Genomic DNA, 12,085 nt, shown 5'->3' with positions numbered 1-12,085 from the left:
ACTTACGGGATTTCCAGCAGGCCCAACAGGTCCGGCAACACCCTTCTCTCCTTTACTTCCTGCTGTTCCAGGAAAACCTAAAATAAAAACATCCAGCATAATGCATAAATTAACCAAACATCCCAACACACTATGTATTACAATAAAGAGACAGGCTTTTGTTTACCTCAACATATAAACCCTTGATTATTGTCTCTCACCTTGTTGACCCTTTGGCCCCGGGGGACCAGGCAATCCGGGGACCACCTGACCATCGCAAGCAGTGCACGTGTCACCTCGATCACCTGATGAAACAGGTAAACTAAGCACCACCTTTTAAAGTTGAATGACCAATTTGATGAACTGTGGACTTTCTCACCTTTTTGCCCCACCTCCCCCTGCAAACCTATAGGTCCAGGAGGGCCTTGAGCTCCTTTTTCGATATTACATTCTCTGTCTATAATAAAACATAATAATAGCCATTATAAAGCCAAACTGACTGCGCAATGTACCATCAAACAAACCTCATGTGTATTTTTATTTCAATTCATCACTATTAGTTTTCTCGATCTTGCTTTGTCTGGTACGTTGGTGAAGATGAATTTGCATCACTGACACTTTCTAACACAACATGGTCAGTCTATTCTTTCCATGATGTTGTTGAGTGATGCTTAATATCACTTCAAGAAAAGAGTCACTTATATCTGAAGTATCTTACTGATCTCTCCAGGAGGACCAGGTGGCCCAGGAGGACCATCATCTCCAGGAAATCCTCTAAGAGACTGCCCATCAGCTCCTTTATCTCCCTTTTGGCCAATTTCTCCAGGTAAGCCAGGTAGTCCAGGAGGGCCCTCAATATTTCTGCCTGCAGTCAGCCAAATACATTAGGGAAACAAAAGTAAACTTTTATAATACTGTGTACAGACCTAACTGCACCTAACACTTTAGCATAGTGTACAGCTCTCACCTGGGGGACCAGGATATCCACGTTCCCCGGGGTAACCTGATAAATAAAAACAAAAACAATTGGATAGATACAAAAACTTCAAAATGGGACAAGACAACTACATGCTTTCCATTTCCATACTAGAATTCTAATTGTGTTTTACAACATGCTAGTTAGTGTTTTTTTGGTGGTCCAAGCTACAGTAGAAGACCATCTTAGATCAGAATCCAAGCTGATTTTCTGGCTTGTCTTAGCTTGGGCCAGTTTTAGCTACAATCCAGATGTCATGTTTCAAAACACAGCTACGAAGCTGGGTTCTTATACAGACGTATAATGTGGTGTATTTCTGTTTACCTCTTTCTCCTTGTGCTCCAGGGGGACCAGGAAAACCAGGTGGCCCAGGAAGACCCTCACCCTTTAAAATAATTATAACAATGAGAGGCGAATCGATTGATTGATTATTTTTCTTAAAGGAGCGGTGAATCAAATACTCAATTTTAACTTGATAATTTGTTATATAAGAGGTTATCATACTTAAATGAACATCCTGCAAGTTTCAGAAAGGACACGTCCACTTTTGTAGCCCCGTCGACAGCTTCGCGTGACACGCGTGTGGGCCAGGGGCAAAGCAAACCATGCAGTGTCTCAACAATCAGTAAACATGACTTTTAAATACATTTTTTCTGGGGGACTTTTATTTTGAAGCGGTGATCTGTTATGAGCAACCATGGAAACTGAGTTTTCCGATGTGAAAGAACCGCCTGGGAACAACACAGATGCTGTATACCTTAACTTAGAGGCTCGGAACATAACATTAGGAATGCGTAGTTAAAGTTTGTTTTTGAAGAAGTTCCAGCTCGCGTGGGGAGTGTTTGTTTACTGTTTAGCATATCATTTTTTATTTGAACTTAAATTTTTTGAATACATTTTATGTATTACATTTATATTTGATATGCTTTAAATGTGAAAACACAGTATAATTGTAAGCAAGATCTAAAAATGGTATGCAAGCACTGTTTGTATAGTATATCCCCGATTCTAGCTCTTCCGATTTTCCTTTTTGAATGACGAATAAAGACTACTGCCTCCTGCTAGAATACTGTTAGGAGAGTTATTTTAAAAGTTGTCTTTTGTTGCCTATAGTTTGGTGTGTCTTTGCCTTCAATAAACTTGATATCTAACATGATGGCACTGATAGCTGAATGAAAATGTTTACAGTGTTAGCAGTTTAGATATAAAAGAAGAGTCACTTACATAACCTGGTGGTCCTGGTTCTCCTTTGGCACCCTAATGTGAGCAAAATACATAATTGATATTAATGTAATCTTATTACTGTATAATAGTAAATATTATGTCTTTTACTTAGGACTCCTATCGTCTTCCAGGATCACTGTACTTACCTGAAAACCGTCATACCCACGATCACCAGGTGAACCCCTTTCTCCCTATCACAACAAATGTGTTTCATTAACATCACATCCATTGTGTTGGAAGTACTTGAAAAATTATCATAAAATTGACAACTGAACAACATTTGATGGTTTGCATTTGAAATGTGAAGTAGTTTGAGAACACCATGCTCTACCTTTTCTCCATTTAGTCCATCTTTCCCTGGCTTTCCCTTGAAAACATAAAATGAAGCTTTTAGTAATCAACCATTTTACTTTTTACAGTTGGCAAGTGAAAGGCACTAATGCTTTGCAAAACTTCATTTCAGCATAACAATTTTCTTTTCACAAAACAATTTGTTCTAACAGCAAGCAAGACTCCAGTAACTTTCAAAATGTTGCATTATAAAATCCATATGCGTATATTAATTTTCACTTGTGACAAAACAACAAATTATACGTGCATTTATATGGAACTATGCTTTAGGAGCTATCCATCTTTACTCTCCTCCCTCCTTACATCACATTCGGAGATCGATACATCTTGACTGGCAAGATGGCGGCGAGCGAACACCAAAAACAACCAAAGTCAGTTCTTCAAAACCTTCTTTTTAGTAAACTGTGTATACAAACAATGTTCTCAATGCTCCAGTTCACGTGTAGAGACACATGTGATACTTCAAGCAAAGTATCATGTTGTGTCGAGTCGCCTTAGTGTTGTAAAAATAGCGATTTTGATGCTCACAACATATTGAAGGCATTGCTTCTAGTTCTTTTGCGACCACTTCGGGTACTCAAAATGGTGGACGACAAGTTTGAGATGTGAGTGACTTCAGCTGATATTCATGAATACATGTGTGTGTGATCATTTAATTGTCAGATGTATCAATTGTCAAAATAATCCCTATCCTTAAATACAAATTCAAGTATTATAGCTACAGCAGCCTACGTGAGATATACGTTACATAATTGGGGGCTTGTCCGAGATATTATCCTCACATCCCAAGCAAGATTAATACCCCTTGACTAAATATTTTGTATATAAATTAAGTACTGTATATGGTTGGTGTACAGGTCACTTCCAATTGGTCCTGGTGGTCCTTGTTCACCTTTGATTCCAGCTAGATATGGTAAACACGAAGTCTTTGTGCGAAGGGGAATGCAGAAATAGTTGTTAGTGTCTTTTAAACTTTTACAAACATTCAAAAATTGCATTTAAATGATTCATAGTATTTAAAATATATTCATACCGTTTATTTTATATAACCTATAAGTTCTGTGCTTCTACTTACTGTTTCTCCTTTATCTCCTTTAGAGCCTCTGTCACCCTAGAAAACAAACAAAACACATGAAATACATGAAAAAATGCAACAGATAGAATGTGTACAAATACTTGGGTATATTCATTTTAAAATAGTACATCTATTGTTTTTTAATTTAATGATTTAAAATTAAGAAGTATTTTAAATTAAAATATTTAAATTATACCACTGGCCTGTTGAATGCTTTATTCTGATTTGTTGAGAAATATTTCAAGGGTGTTGATTATTTTTCTGATTGTTTCTCTGCGTCGTGCCACTTTACCACCTTGGGTGTTTATTATTTTCGAATAATTCAACGGCACATCGTCAATTATTCCTTACATAAATATTACTTGCTATGATATTTTGTTATTTAATGCAATGACATTCTATAATGACCTTTTCAAGTGATGTTAACTCTTTCCCCGCCATTGACGAGATATCTCGTCAATTAAGAGAAAACGCTTCCCCGCCAATGACGAGATTTTCCGTCTTTCCGCAATACCGCTATTATCCACCAGGTGGCGCCCTTCCGCAACTTTTTAAACCCGGAAGTATTGCCCTATGGCAAGCTGCTGCATGTCCGTGTCTGTTTTAAAGATCGCTCTGAATGGGATCTCTATGAAAAGTCTGTTACAAACATGGAATTATCTCTGCTTTTTGCTCAAAATGTGGTGTTTTTGCAGAAACCTACCCATATTCAAAAGCTGATTACAAAATAACTACTTAAGGTAGGATGAAACGGTTTATTTTGTTTGAAAGCAGAGGGTCTGTTCTTTCATTTGGTATATTGTATGTTTATATATCTGAAGAAGAACATTTTCTGGAAGGCATTAAACTTTGGAGAAAATCATGAAAAACGCTGGCGCTGGCTGGCAACTTTTTTTAAAAATGCTGGCGGTGAAAGAGTTAAAATTCTGATCCGACCAAATACTTTTTGTGGCCACTATCTATAGAATTAAAGGGAAATTGAAATGATCCTAGGGTTAATAACAAACGTGTACCGAGTTCGACCGTTCACTGGAGTTTGTTTTCATGCTAGTCTAACGTGACCAGTGTTATTGCTAAACGCAAATTAGCATGTTATGGTAGCCTTCGGGGCATCAGTGCATTAAAAACAAAATCGCTATGTCTATACTACTAATACTGCTCAAAATAACCCCACACTTACACTGTAGCACAATGAGGGTCTCTATATGTAAACCGAAGCATTGAGAACTTTGCAAGTGTACAGGCAGTTTATTAAAAAGAAACATTTACCGTTCACGTCTGGATCACATATCCATGCGGGCGCCATCTTGGGAAAACTAAACTCTCGCGTGAAACGTTGTTGCCCTGAACAGGTGTTGTGCTTTCATGCGAGAGTTCAGTTTTCCCAAGATGGCGCCCGCATGGATATGTGATCCAGACGTGAACGGTAAATGTTTCTTTTTAATAAACTGCCTGTACACTTGCAAAGTTCTCAATGCTTCGGTTTACATATAGAGACCCTCATTGTGCTGCAGTGTGGGTGTGGGGTTATTTTGGGCATTGTTGGTGGTGTGGACATGGCGATTTCGTTTTTGATGCGCTGATGCCCCGAAGGCTACCGTGACATGCTGGTTTGCGTTTAGCAATAACACTGGTCACGTTAGACTAGCATGAAAACAAACTCCAGTGAACGGTCGAACTCGGTACACGTTTGTTATTAACCCTAGGATCATTTCAAGGCGGAATTTCCCTTTAAGTAAAAGTAAATTAAATATAGGCATTTGATAACATCTTACCGGTGGTCCAGGAACATACTGTATTATTGATGAGCCTTCAACTTCCTCCAGTCTTCCAGGTGGACCAGGGGGACCCATCAAACCTCTTGCTCCCTTAAATAAAAGGATAAAATAAATATGATTCTCAAAACGCAGCACTGTGAAATCCAGTTTAAAGTCTCATGATCTATTTATCATTAATTTCAATCTTTGAAATGACCTTACAAAGTATTAAGTATAACATAGACCTATATCAAGATAATATTTTAACAGAATGTTCTTTAGAAAGAGTGATTTTATGTCTCGGTTATGTATGTAACCCTCGTTCCCCAAAGGAAGGGAACGGAGACGTCACGTCATGACCGGCGAACTGGGAACTCGCTTAGAGAGACCAATCTACTTCGAGTAACTACTAAAACGCCAATGAACTGGGTATGCAGGTATTTGCATAATGCTGGCGCCGCCCCGCCAGGTGCGTATATAAGCAGCAAGTGCAGAATATCAAATTAGCTATTTTCGCTGAGAAACCAGCGTAATCAGTAATCAGTAATCAGCAGTGGAACAGCAACTGTGACGACAGGACGTGACGTCTCCGCTCCCATCCTTCAGGACGTTCCCTTTCAGTCGGTCACTACGACGTCACGTCGTGATCGATGAACTGGGAATCCCTACCAAAGCGCCACTGGAGCTGACCCTTCCAGTGTCTGCATAAAGCCCTCCAAATCCACTAAGGAGATGGAGAATTCGGTTTTAAGGCAGAAGGCTGGTCACTACCTGTTCCTTTACCACACTAGTGACAGCGACTGGGAAGCAACCTACCTGAGCCACCCCCCAGGCAGGGATAACGGTGGTAGATAATCAACCGTTGTTGATATAATAAACAGTAATAAACTGTGGAGCAGAGCGGGCTCTGCTGGAGGGAAAACGTGGGCTGGTAGGATTAACCCCACGGAAAATACTCACAAAGGAAACCCGCTAGGGGATGCAATGTGGAGGCCGAGCCTAACACGTAGGTTCGCGAGGATGCAGCTAGTGAGAGGCTGACAGCCGATGCTCCGCAACATCAACTGCCAAGGTAGGAGGCTGCAAGCCGACACGCGAGCTTGTGCTCAGTGTTCCCCCAGATGAGGAGAGAAGACGAGAGGATGAACACTGTAAAATCTAATGACCGTATTAGGTGTCGCCCAACCAGCAGCTCTTAGATGTCTGTCAGCGAGGAACCACAAGCAAGTGCCCAAGATGAGGCAACACTTCTAGTGGAGTGTGCTCTCAAATTAAATGGACACGGGGTGCCCTGCAGATTATAAGCAAGGGCAATAGTGTCTACAATCCAATGAGACATCCTCTGCTTGGTGACAGCTTTCCCTCTCTGCTGACCACCATAACAGAGAAAGAGCTGATCTGAGGTCCTGAAACTTTGAGTTCTGTCGACATACAACAGCATTGTGCGTACGGGACATAACAAAGTCATGGTTGGGTCTGCCTCCTCCGGGGGCAGCGCTTGCAAGCTCACCACCTGATCTCCAAAAGGAGTGGTGGGAACTTTGGGCACATAGCCTGGCCTGGGTCTCAATGTTACACTAGAGACAGCAGGTCCAAACTAAAGGCATGACTCATTGACTGAAAATGCATGAAGGTCCCCTACCCTCTTAACCGAAGCCAGCGTGAGCAGGGTCAAAGTTTTCATAGTGAGAAACTTCAGACTCACAGACTGCAGGGGCTTGAAAGGACAGGTCCCAAGGAGGAATAGAGGGAGGGCGCGAAGAATTCCGCGTTCAGGCTCCTCTTAAAAGCCTAATAACTAGGTCATGCTGACACACTGATCTACCGTTTATCGGGGTATGATGAGTGGATATCACAGCAATATCAACTTTAACCCTCTGGGGTCTAAGGGGTTTTTAGGGCCCTGGAGAAGTTTTGACATGCACTGACATTTGTGCTTTTTTCAGTTGTTTAAAAACATAATAATGGCAAAAGTCTTATAACACAGCTGGGCTACTATATTATATGATCAACATGTATGTACATGTTTGTATTTTTGAGAGAAAAATGTTTATGCGTGGTTTTTGAAAAAGAAAAAATGTAAGTGGCTGATATAAGTCCAAAAAAAACCATACTAAACATGTTTTCCCAAGACTTTTCAAAACATGATCTAGACATTCAAAGCATTATGTAGACATGTATTTTTTGTTTTTTATGACAAGTATTCGTTAAGTTACAGTTAATTTTTCTGACGTGTTTCTGAAAAGACTTCACTGAGGGAGAGAGAACAAAACACGCATCGTGTTTATTTTCTTAATTTTGCGAAAAGCACAATATTCTGTTTTTATTGGGAGTGGACAGAAAAAAACTAGACACTTTAACGTTTTAAATGATGTATAAATCATATCTGTATGTCCAAAATCAGCAGAGTTATCTAAGTCTCTTTGCGGAGTGATTGAAAAATAAAGAGTTTGCGGCGCCCGCGCTGCCGTCGACCCCCAGAGTGTTAATGGTGGAGGTGACAGCCTACCGTTCCAACCAATACTAAAGATACAAAAGCACGACACTGAGGGGGCATTCTCAGGTTCTATTTGAGCGGGTGAGCGTGTCTCGTAGACGGCGCTCTCGCTGCAACAATAGTGTTAGATACCGCCTGCAGTAAATCCCTTAAAACCTCTGCGCGTCGAGGGACCAAACATGGAGATTCATATGCATAAATGCATATTTGCGCAGACCCCGCGGCCAGCTGTGTGCCAGTGCATCCACGCCGAGGTTGCCCTCGGTTAGTGAATTAAACAGGTGACAATGGGTTGTGTCTGGAGAGGCAAACAGGTCTATTTGCGCTCTGCTGAAACACTTCCAAATCAGCTGAACTATCTGGGGGTGGAGTCGCCATCCGCCAGGGCGCGCTGCTTGTGAGAGCGCTACAGAACACTGCTGTCTCTCAGGGGCTGTAACGCCGCCTCCACTACTTTTGTGAGAGAGACAGCCCGAATGGCAGAACTTTGTACTGCTATGCCCTCCCCTCAAACCCAAAGTGGAGAAACGGCGAGGGAGGATGGACACATGAAAGTACGCGTCTTTCAGGTCTATGGCTGCAAACCAATCTTGGGCGTGAATAGATTGAAATATGTGCTTCAGTGTTATCATCCTGAAGGACCTGTTTTGGAGAGTCCAATTCAGTACACGTAAATCCAAGATCAGTCGTAACCCACCACCTTTTTTGGGGACTATGAAGTAAGGGTTTTTAAACCCTGACATCATCTCGGTTGGGGGGGCCGGCTCTGTCGCGTCCTTCGCCAGCAGGACATCAACTTTTGCATGCAGTGCATGTGCGTCGGACGCTTTCGCCGTGGTGAAACGAGTGCTCGAATATTTTGGAGTATGCTGGTTGAATTGAATTTTGTAACCAAGGCGGATCGTGCGTAATATCCAACGCGACGGGCTGGGGAGCTGTTGCCAAGCAACCAGAGACCACATGAGTGGAATTAACGGCACTACCGATGTACCTGCGGTGGGGAAGCCGAGCGGAACAGGTGTAACTGCCGCTGTGTGTGAAATAAAATGAAACCAATGATTCTCCACCCGGCCCTCCTCCGGGGGAGGGAGCGGTGATTTCACCATCTCCCAAAGAGTGATCCCCACCAACTCCAGGTCGTCTGTCTCAGGGCCGCTTGGACTTCTGTTTGCCACAGGCTGAGCGTCCGGGGTGGGCTGTCGACGACCGGGTCCCCTGCGCTGTCGAGATGTTGTCCGAGGAAGGGGAGCGGGGGCGGCCGCCGCAGGGCACTTTCGGCGAGGTGCAGGCTGAGGAGCCAGCGCTGATGGACCAAAGGCAGCTCTCTTCCGCAGGGGAATGATCTTGGAGATCGCCTCAGCCTGCTTCTGAGCCGCGGAGAACTGCTGGGCAAAAGACTCCATGGACTTGCCGAAGAGGCCGGTCTGGGAGACTGGAGCATCCAGGAACTTGTTCTTGTCTGCGTCCTTCATGTCAGCCAGACACAGCCAGAGGTGGCGTTCTTGGACCACATCGCACAACCGTCTGCTTGCGCTGTAACCTTGGTCGCCCGGAGAGCCAGATCAGTGGCAGCTCGATGCTCCGAGAAGGCAGTAGAGTCATGGCCTCCCTCATGCAGATCCCTCAAAGCCTTCACTTGGTGGACCTGCAGCAGTGCCATGGCATGCAGGGCGGATGCCCGGATCCCGACGTAACCCTTAGCGGCTCCATCGGTGAGGGGAGAGTGGTTTGAGAGCGGTGTCGTCCAGGATTGAGTCAGCTCTTCGTGCAGCTCGGGGAAGAATGGTACAGGACGTGTGGGTTGAGAGGCCCGAGCAGCTCCGAAGTACCAATCATCCAGATGGGAGGGTTCAGGAGGAGGGGGGTTAACCCACTCCAGTCCTACTGCCACCACCGCTTGAGCGAGCACGGCCACCATCTTCGGGTGGAACTCTGGCGCCACAACCCGACCAGAGGGAGGAAGGACGTTTGAGTTGGCTTCAGTGGGAGGGGGCCTGCAAAGGGGCGGGCGTCGTTCCCGGAGAAGAGGGTCCAAGAGGGTCATGCTCTCGCAGTGAGAACAAGAACCCCCCACGAACGCTGCCTCAGCATGCAACCAACTTCAGCAACCGTTCCCAAAAGAGCAGAGTAAGTAGCTTCTCAGTAGTATTCTGCACCTGCTGCTTATATAGGCACCTGGCGGGGCGGTGCCAGCATTATACAAATACCTGCATGCCAAGTTCATTGGCCTTTTAGTAGTTACTCGAAGTAGATTGGTCTCTCTAAGCGAGTTCCCAGTTCGTCGGTCACGACGTGACGTCGTAGTGACCGACTGAAAGGGAACAGTAAACACAAAAATTACTTTTCACAGACTGGGTCACATATATTTAGTCATAAACACTCCCGGTTCAATAAACTAAGGGTGTTTTCACATATAGTTCATTTCAAAAGAACCAAACCCAGTTCACTTAAAGTGAACCAGAAAAAGAACTAGCCGAATGTGACCTCAGTCCTTTTGGTGTTCACAATAAAGTGGACTCAAAAGAGGACCCAGTTCTTTTTTTGGTCCTCTTCAGAACTGAAGTGATCTCAGACCCTTTCTTGTTCACATCACAACTTTATAAGAACTCAGATCCAAGCTTTCTGTGCAGCAGTTGATTTTAATACAATGTCCAAACAACACGCAAAGCGTACCGGGACCTCATTGATTTCACATATCAAAAAGAAATCGAACCACAAAAGAACCCAAAAGCGAACCGTACTCAGACCACCTCCTGATGTGGTCTGAGTTCGGTTCACTTTTGGGTCCCTTTAGGGGGGGTCTGAGATCACTTGGTTTGTTCACACATACACCCTGAACTGCTCTCAGAGCGTTTGGAGGGCTCAAACGAACTAGGTGTAAAAACACCCTAAGAAACATTGCTTTCTGATGATGAATTATGATGCAAGATGTGTAAGAAAGTCACCTCACCTTGTCTCCTTTCTCGCCTTGAAATGCCAGCTTGTCACCCTGCAAAAAGAACCGGAAAAAAGCTTTGGTCAGTTCACAAATATTAGACACAATCCTTGTCTAAGTTTAAAAGGTTTAGACATGTGTACACATTAAGTGGAACAATTACCGGCTCTCCCTTTTGACCAGGATAACCAGCCCTTCCCTTCAAGGAAAAATGAAATTTGAAATTATTAAAGTGGCATACGTGAAAATAAGGCATTTCAATTACTGACTCAGATGCACTTAAAGGGTTTTGCATGTGAATTCTTCACATTTACTGAATTGTGTTAATTTATTGTAAATACAGTTCTTTCTGGTTACTTCATTATCTAATGTTAATACTGTAAAAAGTCAAAACTTTATTTACAGTAGTAAACATCTAAACAATTTAAGTTTTATAAACTTGAACTTTCTCACTTTAAGTGAAAAAATTTAAGGTGGATAAAAACAATTAAAAATTACTTAAATTGGTAACACCTAACATTTTTATTAAAGTTAAAAAAACACATTTTTAGGCATTACCATAATTTTTTAAGTCGGTCCAATTTTTCCTTTTTACAGTTTAGCTACAACTTGATTGAAAAGTGTATTAATAAATGCAGAAAAATAAATTATTTACAGTTATTACTAAATCAAATGCATGACACAAGACAATAACATTGTGATTAACAAATGCTGAGAAAGTATTGTTTAGTATATTTCATGGTAATAATGAAGTTAGCCAATTTTACCCAATATATCCATGTTATAGATTTTCTTCTCAGCAATGGATTCTAGTATTCTTTCATATTAATGTTCCATAAATCAAATACCGAATGTCAGTAAATTGTCTCCTATTTATTTTTCCTAAAGAATTTTAGGAGATAACATCCGAGACAAAATGATCACTTATATTAAACTAGACTGATAATGCAGTCCTCAAATGAAAGAGCAACCTTTACGTTACATAATTTTTTTCTGGATTGGACTATTACAGTATTTATTTTAACAGAAACACTTACAGGAGGTCCCATAGGTCCAGTTGGGCCAGTTCGACCTGGTGTTCCGGGAGAACCAGGTGGTCCCTAAAAAGAGGAACTCAAGTCATGTTTTAAGGTGACATACAATATTACAACCTTTAATAAACAAAATCTAATCAGTAATTCATGTAGTTCAACTGGCAGAGCATTGCATTATGCATGCAAAAGATTGTGGGTTTCGACCACAGGGAACACACATACTGATGAAAAATTATATATGTTGTAATGCGCTTTAA

General features: G+C 42.3%; 1 protein-coding gene across 1 annotated transcript in view; it reads right to left on the bottom strand.

Annotated features, from left to right (window-relative positions):
• The window catches only part of col4a1 (collagen, type IV, alpha 1), a 101,599-nt gene that overhangs the window by 16,395 nt on the left and 73,119 nt on the right, over window positions 1-12,085 (bottom strand). The window contains exons 10-24 of the mRNA XM_055215174.2: window positions 11,832-11,894; window positions 10,958-10,993; window positions 10,810-10,848; window positions 5,381-5,473; window positions 3,606-3,641; window positions 3,397-3,456; window positions 2,511-2,546; window positions 2,326-2,370; window positions 2,180-2,212; window positions 1,280-1,340; window positions 947-982; window positions 698-844; window positions 359-436; window positions 201-284; window positions 7-77 (exon numbers count right to left, since the gene is read on the bottom strand). Of these exons, the coding sequence (XP_055071149.2) occupies window positions 7-77; window positions 201-284; window positions 359-436; window positions 698-844; window positions 947-982; window positions 1,280-1,340; window positions 2,180-2,212; window positions 2,326-2,370; window positions 2,511-2,546; window positions 3,397-3,456; window positions 3,606-3,641; window positions 5,381-5,473; window positions 10,810-10,848; window positions 10,958-10,993; window positions 11,832-11,894 (918 nt within the window). The remainder of the gene's footprint in view (window positions 1-6; window positions 78-200; window positions 285-358; window positions 437-697; window positions 845-946; window positions 983-1,279; window positions 1,341-2,179; window positions 2,213-2,325; window positions 2,371-2,510; window positions 2,547-3,396; window positions 3,457-3,605; window positions 3,642-5,380; window positions 5,474-10,809; window positions 10,849-10,957; window positions 10,994-11,831; window positions 11,895-12,085) is intronic.

This window comes from Misgurnus anguillicaudatus, chromosome 17 (assembly GCF_027580225.2).
Source record: "Misgurnus anguillicaudatus chromosome 17, ASM2758022v2, whole genome shotgun sequence".
Classification (NCBI taxonomy): domain Eukaryota; kingdom Metazoa; phylum Chordata; class Actinopteri; order Cypriniformes; family Cobitidae; genus Misgurnus; species Misgurnus anguillicaudatus.
The sequence above is the reverse complement of the archived record's forward strand: the minus strand, read 5'-3'. Positions and strand labels throughout refer to the sequence as shown.